We start from the raw sequence: 12,052 nt of genomic DNA on the forward strand, positions 1-12,052 counted from the left end.
CGCGGCGAGGGCCCGCAGGCAGTCTGGGCGGGCAGCCCTGCGGCGCGGGCGGCCGGCGGGGCGCGGGGAGAGCCGTGTGCGGAGCGGCGGCACCGGACGGGCCCCGATCCCGTCCCGGTGCCTGTCCCCGATCCCGTCCCGGTCCCGCTCAGGAGCGCGGGAAGCGGCGGGGCGCGCGCGGCCCCTCACGGCGATGGTGGGCGGGCGGTGACAGCGCGCTCGGCGGGCGCTCTCCCCTCTCTCCGCGGGGGCTCGGGGGGGTTCCCCGGCACTGCCCTGGCGTCCCGCCGTGCCCGCGGGTGACTGGGCCGGCCTGGCCGAGCCCGCACTGCTGCCCAGCCCGCCCCGGCCCCCCGCGCCACAGCGGTGTGAGAGCAGCGCCCCAGTGCTCCCAACCGGTGCTCCCAACCAGCCGTTACCCGTCCCTGCCGGGTGCGGGTCTGGCATTCCCGGGGGACAGCGGGACGGAGGCTGATGCTGTGAGCGGGGCAGCTGATTCGGAGACACCGGACAAAGCCTTTAGTGGTTGGCAGTGATGACCAGACGTTGTTCTCAACATGACTTTTAGGAATTTACTGAGGGAGATTGCCGGCTCCGTGTGCCCGCGGCTCTGCCCTCAGCACTCCCATCCCTGCGGCCACAGGAGCCCAGCGGGGACCCGGGGCTTCCAAACACCTTGGGCAGAGAGGGCTGTGTAGGAGCAAGGAATTTCTTGTAGGATCTGGTGAATAAAGTGTTTTCGTCCCGGATCTTTAATGAAAATTGAATATCAGCATTAAAAGCTGTAAAGAATGAGACAGAAATAAACAAGAAGTAACTATTTCTCACTTCTTTTCTTCCACGACAAAGTGCTGCATTATAAATGAGACAGCGCTGCAACAGTTGCCTAGTCTCCCCGGGCCAGCTTGCTTTCTAAACAAACACACAGCGAGACTCGATGGCAACCAGCAGGCTGCCAGTCTGCGGCTCAGTGGTTGTTACGAGGTGCTGTGGGCTTTGAGAGGCCCCGATCCGTGTTGTGCTCTACTGGCTGCCAAAGGCACACCTGCCGCGGGTGCTGGACGCTGGACGCTCCCAGCAGGAAAGCCCGGTGGCACAGAAACGTCAGGACACTGTTTTTTCCTCGCGAGTGCGAGCGGCAGCTTCCCCTGCCCGTGCTCGGTCCGTCCCAGCGCTCGGTACATCCCGGGCGCTCCGGGGCCGTTCGCGCCCCGCCCGCCGCCAGGGGGCGCTGCGGCGGCACAGCCCGGCTGAGGGCGGGGAGCGCCCGCCCCTCACGGCGGGGCCGCCTCAGGCTCCTCCCGCTCCTCCCGCCCCTCCTGATTCTCCTGCTCCTCCCGCTCCTCCCGCCCCTCCTGATCCTCCCGCTCCTCCAGCTCCTGTACCCCTTGGAGGTGGCTCCGTTGGGGCGGGCGGAGTTTCCCCCTGCTGCCCGCTGGCTCCGTGTGCCCGGTCCCGCTCCGCTCGCCCCGCGGTCCGTAGCGCCCTCAGCGAGGTGGGAGGCGGGAGTTGCGGCCTCGGCCCCAGCCCCTCACGGCGGGGCTGCGCAGCAGCATCGTGCGGGTGTCGAGTGTTTGGCACAAAAATTCAGGGTATAATTATCTGCTGAAAGGAATTTCGTGCAGAAAAACCGCGGAAAATTTTTGTGGGTTTTTTATTGCCTTTTTTTTTTTTTTTTTGTTGGTTGGTTGGTTGTTTTGGTGTTGGTTTGTTTGTTGTATGTTTTTGTTTGTTTTGGGGGTTTTAGGTTTTGTTTGTTTTGACTTGGGTTCTGTTTGGCTTTCTTTCTGTCACGCCTTAAGCCCGGCTTATAGAAATACCCCCTTGAGATCTCACACTTACAAGGAGATGCCCGTCCATGAGTCCCGGTGCTTTCCCAGCCTCTGACTCCCCCGAGGCCTTTGGAAGGCACAGAGTTCTGTGCACACAGAATTTCTCCGCGGAGTTCATTGTTTTCTTCATTTCTGTGTGCTTGTGAAGGAGAGAAGCTTAGTGTTAAAAAAAAAGTGAAAAGTAATCAGTTTGGTTAGCTCCTGATTGTGTCACCCTTGGTTGTTAATTTGTTTTTGAATAGGGGAACATAACTTGGAGTCATCCTTTTATAGCACCTTTCTAGCACAGCTTCGTTTTAGGTAGGCACAGTTGTTGCCTTAGGATTCAAGTGGTTGTAACTTCCTTACTGTTAGATTTTGTCAGCACATCTCAGGGCATCGAGGGTGGGAGACACACACTCTTCATGTTGAACATTTGGAATTGCATTGTACTGGTTTTGTGCAGGTCACCTGAGTGGAATTCATGTCTTTAAGATACTGCATTTAGCACAGATCCATTTGATGGATTCATTACAAATAACAGGCACCAATTTATGCTTTGTCCAAAGCTGAGAGACCAGCACAGCAGAACAGAGAGTGAATTTGTGCACTGCAGGCTTGGAACTACAGCGAAATGGAGAAAGTCAGGAGCAGGTAAGCAGTAAGAAGAAGCTACCATGTTAAAAGACCTCAGCTGTAATTTATTTTTATTTTTAAATTATGGCATCTTAGGCTTTCCATGGGACAGAAGAAAGCTCAGTTATTCTCATAGGAGGCCTTAGTGGTCTCTGTGGAATGCTTGCCTAAAAGCAAAATGAAATGAGCAACAAACACCCCACTCCCAAACCCATCATGGAACACAACTGTATGGGGGTTTAAATTATCATAACATTTAAACATAAAAATAATATTTTTGACTGGAACACATTTGAACGTACTTGTTGGCCCAGCAACAGATTAATCCGTGGTGTCAGCTCTGTTATTCTTCCCATGCTTTCATTTTCTAACTTCACAAGGGAGAAATGATCCACCTTTGACTCTTTATTTTACGTAGTTGCCATAAATTCTCATGGATGTAGGCTATCATCACTAAATATGTGCAGCACGTGTGATGTTTCAAATTCAGGAAAAGCATTAGATTTTCACGTGCCTTAGACTTCAATACAAAACTTCTGCCTGTTTTACCCAAGCTTGATTTTTTTGACTCCTTTGTGTGACGTTGCCATCGCATATGGTCAGATCAGGTTTGCCTTTGGAGCAGATGAAACAGTTTTAAAGGGAGTTGGCCCTAATAGGTGTGCAGGAACCTCGTGCATATTTAGCTGAACTTCTGGAACTTGCATTGTTCCCATCACTCTGTGAAACCAGCATTTTTTTCTGGCTGCAGCCCTGTTTTCCCCAGCTCAGTTCAGGTGATTATTAGGGTGACTTTTCAGACTGCCCTCTTCTGTTGTCTCTTCTGGAGCTCAAGAATGTGTCTGTGGTTCTAATGTGCAAATTCTCAGGGTGGTGGCAGTATTTGTTTCAGGAAAGAAGCTTCAATACAACTGGTTCAGCAAGTTTAATCTGGTTTGAGGTGTTTTTTATCCTTGTTTTCAGAAAATTACCAAGACAAAATGCTTGGAATTCATAAGCACACACTTGTTATTTTTTCAGATTTTACATGTGAAAGCAAACTGTGTGATGGAAAAATATGTCTAGTTTTATTTTTTAATGATGAATATGTAAAAACAGGAAGAGTTTTATAGGATTTTTGGAGGAGAAAGATATTTACTTAAGATATGAGTGAAATTAGGAAAAAGTTGCTTGTGAAAGAACATTTCATGTTAAAATGGAAAATTCTTACTTCAGTTCCCAAGTCCTCAAGAGAATTCTTCAGGTATGTTTGAGAATAAAAGGCAGAAAACCACGTTCAGATCTTCTCTGTAAAGACACCTTGTGTGCACACACACGAGAGGGGAAGCACAAATGCATTTTGGTGCTTTTTCATTTCAGCTTTAGAGGAGAAAAGAATTGTGTGTGACATGATTGCAGTGAAATGTGTCTTTCTGCTTGTGTTGGGGAAACTTCAACATTCAAACTCCTGATAAAGAGACAATAAGTGTTTTGTCGGTTTGCAGCTGTTGTGTGTGTGACTGGATACCTTTGTTAGAGATCAATTTATTGAAATAATGCCATTTCTTTGCTGCTAATGTGATTTTACACAAAATATCTCTCCTTTCCTTTTAAGTTCAAAATCCCTGAAGATGCAGGAGATCCAACAACCAGCTGGGCATCAAGCCCATGCAAGTGGCCAGGCTGTTGCTCCCCACTCTGCCAGACATGAATTCCAGGACAGAGGCCGTGACGATCCCAGCAGAGTTGGGTGTGCCCAGAATCAAAGGAGAAGGTTAAAAAGTTTCTGGACCAGGTGATAAGTACAAAACGTATTTTTCACTGAACAGAGCTAGAAAAGTCTGCTTTTAGTTGTACCAGTGCGGGCTGAGGCAGAAGTTTTTGCTCCTGGCCGTGCCAGACAGTTTTGAAGATGTCTTGTGGTAACTTGAGGACAAGCATTGGCACAGTCGGATTTCCCATATGTTTTATTTTCTAATGCAACGTTTAAAAAAGGCTGTTTAACAGTATTCTGTGATACTCTGCCAGGTGTAATGGTTTCCTCTTGCTCTCCTCTAGTGTTTTTTTACTTCTTTTGTTTGTCGAAAGAATCTCGACAGAGGTGGGATGTAATTGTTTAGAGATTAAAGCCTATTATTTGTTGAGCAACTGGAGCTGATGGAGCAGCTCAGACCTGCTGAAAGAGAGAGGCCCCGTGCTTTAATTAACTTGTGAGGCCTTTGGTGCTTATTGGGGCCCTCCGTGTGCCAATTAACTCTTAAATCCACGGGAAAGAAAAGGAGGGAAGGTTACAGTGTCACAGCAACGCATTAGTGAGCGGGTGCTGGGAGAAGTGGAACTGCTGTGGGGGAGGTGGGAACAAGGGAGATCTGGTTGCAGGCAGGGCTAAACATTAAACTGGCTCAAGTATTCTGGACTCAGCTGGTTGACTTTGAGAGAAACAGTGATGTTACCACTTCTAAATCACCCTTAGCCAGCACCCTGCTCAGTGGTGCCAGTGGGTGTAAGTGGAAAACGTTTTGGCTACTGAGCTTTCCTAAAGTATGTCCCATTTAAAGCCTTGCAATGATGCCTGGGCCTCTGTTTATGCCTGATGAATTGTTCTGTTACAGATATGATCTCTGAAAACCAAACCCTTAGTTTTATTACTGAAACTAAAATAAAAGTTCCTATTTTTACTACTGCCTGGGAATTTGCAGAGGAGGGGTACAAAGGCAACTAACCTTTCCTTATATTCCAGACATCTAGCAAGGAAATTCTTCTATCTGTGGGCAAAAATGACATTTGGACAAGTTCTCCCTTCCAAAGCCAGGTAGATAAAATTACAGAACTCAGGGGTGGGTTTCTTTTCTTTTTTGTTTAATGGCTTACTGGTAAACCACTGGGCTAAGAGAGTTCTGCCTGCCAAGGAAGTATCTGGATGTAGTTGGAGATCACTTGAAGGTTTCCTTTAAGTACCCTTCTTGCTCTTGCTTTTTCCTTTAACAATCATGGTAAAACTTTACTAACTGAATTCATAGGAATTGTGGTGTCTCAATGAAGTTGAGCTGTATGTGCATATAACTAATGGGGTATGATTTGTGATTCCTGCTTTGAATTTGACCATTTCTCAAAGGTATGATGAGAGAGATCTGAAAATTCAGTTCATTTTACTGTTTGCACTGTTCTTAATGTGCATGTTTGGTGCCTGGCTGACTTGGAAATACCTGTGGCAGATAATCCCTTTCTGTTGTTGGTGTTGTGTGAGCTGCTGAAACCCAGCCCTTTGATACTCTTTTCTTGCCTTGCTTTAATTTGCATGTTCATTCTTGCTTGACCACACCCTTGGGAACTGGAGCAATTCCCAGTGGGAAGAGCTGCCTTTGGAATAAGATCAGGCCCTTAATGATTCAGTTTCATTGCACTGTATCAAATATATTCTAGTTTTGCCTTAGTTGGTAAATGGAAGTTGCCCTGTGAACCTCACCATCCTTGATGTCCCATCTACTGCACTGGCAGTACTTTGGCTGCCTATAAATTCAGGACAGTGATTATTTGATTTCTTTTTTTAGAAGTGGAAATACATTTTATAAAGATCATCAAGGAACATAAGCAACAATTAATTGCCTTTTTAGATTTAGAAATCCCTAGTTCTCCACAGCTTTTATTTGCAATGTTCTGTTTGTTAATGCACCAAGTCCAAAAAAAATAACATAGCTCATTTCTTCTTTCTTTCTTTTTTTTTTTTTTCCCTTTTCTGCTTGAATGTTTGGAATGACTTAGCAGCTTGGCTTGGGGTAGGTGGCTGTGAATTGCACCTTGGGAGAGGATTGATATGTGTTCACCAAGGGACCTCTTGGTATTCTGGGCCTAATCCTGCTGTAATTAAAGACCTGACCAATTCTGGTGGGATAGTTATGATCAAATTATGATAGTTATGTCAGGCTGGGCTTGTGTGCTTTTTGTCTGTTAGCTTGTGTGTTTTCATGGTTCCTTGTTTCCATCAGAAATACAAAGAGGTGAGAAATATTTTGAAAGGGTTCATACTCCAGTTGATGAGATTTTATGTCCTTAGGTTGCTGCTCAGGTCATCTTGACCACATGGAAATATTAGATTCTGACCATTATTTTTAGTTAGGTGAGCAAAATCCCAATTCCTGCATGCAGATCTTGCCATATTTGAATTTTTAGTTGTTCACAATTCAGCTGAAATGTGCCATCACTTCTTACCTGGCCAAGTGTGTGATAATTAAATCTGGGTATAAAAGCAGAGACTGTTCTGCTGAAGTTAAAGAATTTGAAGGTCATATGTAACTTGTGAATGCATTTTGAGCATGGCTCAGCATCCATTGGGAGGAGCAGGTACATGAACAGATGAACAGCTTCATTTTTAGCACAGGTGATCTGCAACTGGCTGAAGGAGCTCCTGAGCCTGTTTAACTGTTCTTTGGGAAGATTTAAAATTTGCTGTTTCTGAAACACAATGGAAACATCAAAGCATTATAAAATCTGATGTAGGTTTTGCATCTGTTTCTATACATAAAATATTTTGTGTTAAAATAGCAAAGAACAAAACTAGCAAGGAAAATACATGTATTGTTATTAGCTATCCTGGTTGTGTGAGTAAAACACTGAACTGGGGATAAAATATGCAAGTTATTCACGTGTCTGAAGTCAACTGGCCCTTGGATATTTTGCAAGGTAACAACATCTGTCTTATTCCTTGCCTTTATGTGAAGTGTTTGCAGTCAGTAAACTGATTGATTCTTGTCATATTCACAGAGTCTTGGAATAAAGTGTTATAGTGGGGTAGTGGTTTTAAATGCAGTTAGGTGTTGTTAGGCTAACCAGGCAAGGCTGGAGAAGAGCTACTGTAATCTTCATTAAATGTGATTTGTGGTCACTCTGGAAACCTGTGTGAAGTTTCCCATGTCCAAATCTTTCAACTGTTTAGATCCTTTCATGACCAGAAGATTCTTCAAAAAACTTTTGGCCAGTGGAAGGAGTGGTGGACAGTTTGCAGAGAGAGGAAGCTCAACCTCAGAGCAGAGAACCACTACAGGTTTGTGAAATGACTTCCCTTTGGGGGGGGTGTGTGTGAGAAATTTTCCTTGGGTTCTGAAGGAATTATTAATACCAGTAAGCAAGTTACAGCCCTGGTACCTCCAGGCCAAGAGCAATGTCTTCATTGCTTATTGTCACATTTTTCTCACCCTGCCTTTTTTGTTGCTGTTGTCTTAGGATGAAGTCAAAATTCCCTTTTCAACATATCTTTAGAGTGCAACTGAACTTGAAAGAATCCTACTTGTAGGCACTGGTGGCTGTTTCACCAAATGGCACTGTTCTCCTTTTTCAGGCATTTCCTCTGTGGTTTGATACTCAAGGCCTGGAGAGCCTATGTGTGCCAGCAGCAAGGAGGGAGGAACAAATACTGTGTTGCAGAGTCTCATGGTAAGTGAAGTGATGGTGACTGTCTTTATCTGGGGGCATAGTGAGATGGGAGTTTTCAAGGGGAACATTCCCCCAGAATCTGTGTCCCCTGTGCTCCCCCAGGCCCTGGCAGGGCAGTGCCCCCGGGAGCAGATGGCTGGATCTGGCAGGGGGATTCCATGTGAGGCACTGTGGTGTAGCTACAGTTATTTAGGGATGCCACTGGATAAGCTTAAGGGCCTCTCCATCTGCTCTGGATTGCAGTGTTTGTTTCTGAGGGGGTGGTTTGGTGGGTTTTTTTCATCTTTTTTTTTTTTTTTTAACTTAATGTGTGTTCAAATAGATATTTTTTGATAGAACATATTATTGGAATTCTCTATCAACTGTGGCTACAGACATTAGATAATAATTCCCTGTGGTATTAACTGCACTCATTTTACCTGAATTCACTGTTCCTTCCAGCCTGTCTTACAACTAAGAGAAGCCCAAGCTTTTGAAGTGCTTCTGGTCTTATTGTGTAGATTCTTTGCTCTGCAATGGATTTGTCTTGGAGCTGTCTGTACTGATTGCAATGGTTTTGTTCTGAGCTGATTTGAAAATAAGTTAACTGCTCTCCTTGCACATGACTGTAGCCTCAGACTATCCCAGAGCCTGGCACCTTTGGACACAATCTGGCAGGCCATTTAGACTTCCTTTCTAACTGAGTGAGGCCAGAGTATTTACAGGGTGTGTTACTTAGTCATAGAAAACAGTGCCCTGGTTTAAGGTAGGTTAATGTTTGATTCACAAGGAAATCTTAAAAAAAAGTTTGGGGTTTTTTATGGGTAAGTGTGAAGGGGCATAGAATCGATGATATTTTCTTCTGACAACTTTGCTTCAATGGTGTCAGTTCTGACCAGCCAGCCTGCTGTGAGGAGAAAATGCAGCACACTGCATAAAGTGGTAAACTGGAATTTGTGACACCACTTCTGTTTTTAGCTGCATGACCAGCCTGCTGAATAAACTTGGCTTGTTTCTGGTTGATTTCTCTGCTTGTACAGGAGAATAACTCCTGAAAAGCTACTGATGAACCTGATGAACTTTATTTTTTTGAAAACCAACCAAAGAAAATCCCGTAATTCTTACCCACTAAGGTCATTAGTGAGTATTGTCATGCATTATATACCCTGTAAGCTCTGAAGACAAAGCAATGCCATTGTCTGATCGTTCACGCTGCTCTGAACTGGTGGCATGGATGGTGCTGTCAGCGATTCTGGGGCTGGGCAGTGTGACACCCTCACCCAGGATGAGCTTCCCTGTCATTTCACGGCTTCCCACGAGGTGTCCCTGCAGGTTGGGGGGACAGGAGTCGGGGACAGTGGTTCAAACGTGCCAGATTCCTGTGTGAACTTAAGGTGCTGTCATTTTTATTTTTTTTTTTTTTTATTGTGCACAGCAAAGAAGCAAAAGCTGCTCAGGACCTGGCAGTGCTGGCTGGTTTATGTTGATGTTCAAAGGACAAAACGTGGGATGCAGTCTGTGGCAGTGGCATTCAGGGAAAGAAGCTGTCTGCGGTAAGGATGGGGTGGAAACGGGCAGAGAGGCACTGACCATGAGGCCGTGGCTTTTACCTGGGTTCTGTTACCTTTTCCTGCAGTGACTTTGTTCCATCTTCGAATTTATTTTTTTTTCATTATTTTATTTTTCTTTCTGGTGTGTGTGAGTTCTGGCACACTCACAGACCAAATTTAAGAGACCTTAAGCAGCCTTCCAATACCCAACAGGAGCCTACAGGAAGGCTGGAGAGGGACTTTTTGCAAAGGCATGCAGTGAGAGAACAATAGGGAATGGCTTTAAGCTGAACAAGGTAGATCTAGACTGGATATTAGGGAAAAATTCTTTAACATGAGAGCAGTGAGATCCTGGCACAGGTTGCCCAGAGAAGCTGTGTCTGCCCTATCCTGGAAGTGTTCCAGGCCAGGTTGGACAGGGCTTGGAGCAACCTGGTCTAGTGGAAAGTGTCCCTGCCCATGGTAGGGGGTTGGAATGAAATGATCTTTAAGATCCCTTCCAATCCACGCTGTTCTGTGAGTCTATGAAAAGGTTGTTTTTCATACCTTTTTCCAGGGAGAAGAAGGTGATTTCTTGCACAGAATTATGACACCTGTGTTTGAACATGTCTGTAACATTGTTTTGGCAGCGTTTCGTGGGCAGTGTGGAGAAGACAACACTACCAGAAATGCACTGGACATCAAATGAATATTTTGGCTCTGCAGCACTGGGCCCAGAGCCTGCAGTTTCGAGTAAGTCCCAGGAGCTTCAGCTACTGCTGAATGTTTTTAATGTTTAAGTTGCACACGTGTGAAAATGTTAAAGATGAATAAAAATTGGGCCTTGTATTAATTTACTTTGCAAATTGTGGTACTTGTGGTGGAGTAGCATATCAGGACGTGAGCAAATGGAATGAAGCTGCATCTGGGCAAGTTCAGGTTGCAAGTTCATTGCTCATGGTTTTCACCTTCAGAACTTGCATGGAATTTCCTATTACCTGTGTGTTCTTCCTCTTCTCTTCTTTGTTCTAGTTCCCTAATCTTGTCTGTTTTTTCTCCTTACTGCCCTCCCTCCATTCTTCTGTCAGGCTTGGTTGCAGTGGCGAGAGCTGTATTTGTACAGCCAGAATGAGAAGCAGAAGGAGACCAGGGCAGTCACTCACCATCAGCACTGGGAATTGAGGAGATGCCTGGGAGCGTGGCTGGGATACTTAAACCTCCACAGAGTAAAGAAACGTCAGAACGGTGAGTGAGGACAGAGCAGGGCTCAGCCCTTTGCTTAGAGCACAGTGATGGGTTTTTCTGTTCTAGGAGACACTGTGTCTCTGCCCAGCAGCTGATGAGATGCAGCTTGGGCTGCACACTGTGACAAGCCTGACTGGCTGAGGTCACACACTGAACTGCAGGGAAGATCACCTGCTTTCCATGTGATTTAAGAGAAAATGCTTTACTGTTCCCTTGATGAAAACTTGCACATTGTCTATTATATTCTAACTGGGATATCTGTGAGAAGGATGTGTTCAGGACTTTGAGCAGTCTGTGGATGTTCCTGATAATCAGACAAATCACAACTCATGCTGGATGGTAAAGGTTATTACACCAGTTCTTTTGCTTCTTCCCTTGAAGTCACTGGAATGAGTTCAGATATTTGTGTGAATTGCCTTTTGATTGGTGGTAGTGGAAAAGAATCCAGCTTGGATTCTTGGAACTAGGAACTAGTGCTAAGACTATGCTGAAATGTGAGCAAGCTTGTGTGTGTTGAACAAGTGACACAGTGTCTTAACTTGCCCTTCTTAAGTCAGTGCAGTAGGTCACTGCCTTAAAACTGCCTTTGTGATCAATAGGAGGAATATAATCCATAGCTGAGTGTTAATGGGAATTCTTGCCACCATTTTTCAGTGTTAGAGCTCCTGTCACTTCAGAACCAGTGGCTTAGATGCCGTGATCTCACCTGACACAAAAGAGCAGGAGTATTTTGTGTTTGTTTTCCAGAGCTGGCCCAGGAGCTCCACCGGAGCCGGACACTCCGGCGCTGTTTCTCTGACTGGCGGCTGTTGTTGGAGTGCAAGAGAAGAATTCGTGCTCACCAAAGGGACTTGGAAAGACAAGCAGCAAGGATCACCTTATGGAGAGTCTTTGCACACTGGAAGCATTGTATCCCATCTGTATTTACTCTCTAGCACAGACAGGTTAAAAGCATTCCCGCGGGGGAAAGATCCAGTTAATAAGCAGGAATGTTGTGCAGCAGTGTGGGTGATAACAAGCATGTTACCATTAGAAAGATGTGTAATGCCATACAAACAATTAATTAACCTGGTGCAATTACTGGATGTTAGCATGTTGACACCTAAGAGCCTGCAGAAGATAATTTATGGTTGTGGAGGAATTCCTTAACAGTGAATCAGAAATCTGTTGTGATAAGCCATCAAAATCTAAAAACCCCCTGACTTTAGTCAAAACTTCTGCTGATAACAGTGCTGGAAATTCAAATATTGCAGGTCATTTAGATGGAGATGTAGTGCCCCTCTGTGGGAGGAGGTTGTGTGTGTATTGGGACGGATGTCTCTGTGTAAAAGATACTTTAACTCAGTGACAGATGTTGTGCTGCGTGTGGAGGAGTCTCGGCAGTGTGAGCTGGCTGAAGAGCACTACAGACATCACCTGTTGGTAAGAGCACTGTCACGTGGC

The 12,052-nt window shown here is 45.5% G+C and overlaps 1 protein-coding gene across 5 annotated transcripts in view; it reads left to right on the plus strand.

Moving 5' to 3' along the window:
- Nucleotides 1-1,435: 1,435 nt before the first annotated feature.
- Nucleotides 1,436-12,052, plus strand: part of SFI1 (SFI1 centrin binding protein) — a 28,470-nt gene continuing 17,853 nt past the window's right edge. For 2 of the 5 annotated variants that reach the window (XM_027661682.1, XM_027661683.1), the window contains exons 1-11: nt 1,436-1,474; nt 2,278-2,465; nt 4,042-4,221; nt 5,167-5,238; nt 7,360-7,467; nt 7,762-7,856; nt 9,271-9,388; nt 10,015-10,117; nt 10,453-10,609; nt 11,357-11,518; nt 11,961-12,031. In XM_027661682.1, coding sequence (XP_027517483.1) covers nt 2,446-2,465; nt 4,042-4,221; nt 5,167-5,238; nt 7,360-7,467; nt 7,762-7,856; nt 9,271-9,388; nt 10,015-10,117; nt 10,453-10,609; nt 11,357-11,518; nt 11,961-12,031 — 1,086 coding nt within the window. In that variant the 5' untranslated portion in view covers nt 1,436-1,474; nt 2,278-2,445. Of the gene's footprint in view, nt 1,475-1,551; nt 1,646-2,277; nt 2,466-4,041; nt 4,222-5,166; nt 5,239-7,359; nt 7,468-7,761; nt 7,857-9,270; nt 9,389-10,014; nt 10,118-10,452; nt 10,610-11,356; nt 11,519-11,960; nt 12,032-12,052 lie in introns of those variants that run through there. The other 3 variants (XM_027661679.1, XM_027661680.1, XM_027661681.1) reach the window with 3 other exon arrangements.

This window comes from Corapipo altera, unplaced genomic scaffold, assembly GCF_003945725.1.
Source record: "Corapipo altera isolate COAL_440 unplaced genomic scaffold, ASM394572v1 150, whole genome shotgun sequence".
Lineage (NCBI taxonomy): Eukaryota > Metazoa > Chordata > Aves > Passeriformes > Pipridae > Corapipo > Corapipo altera.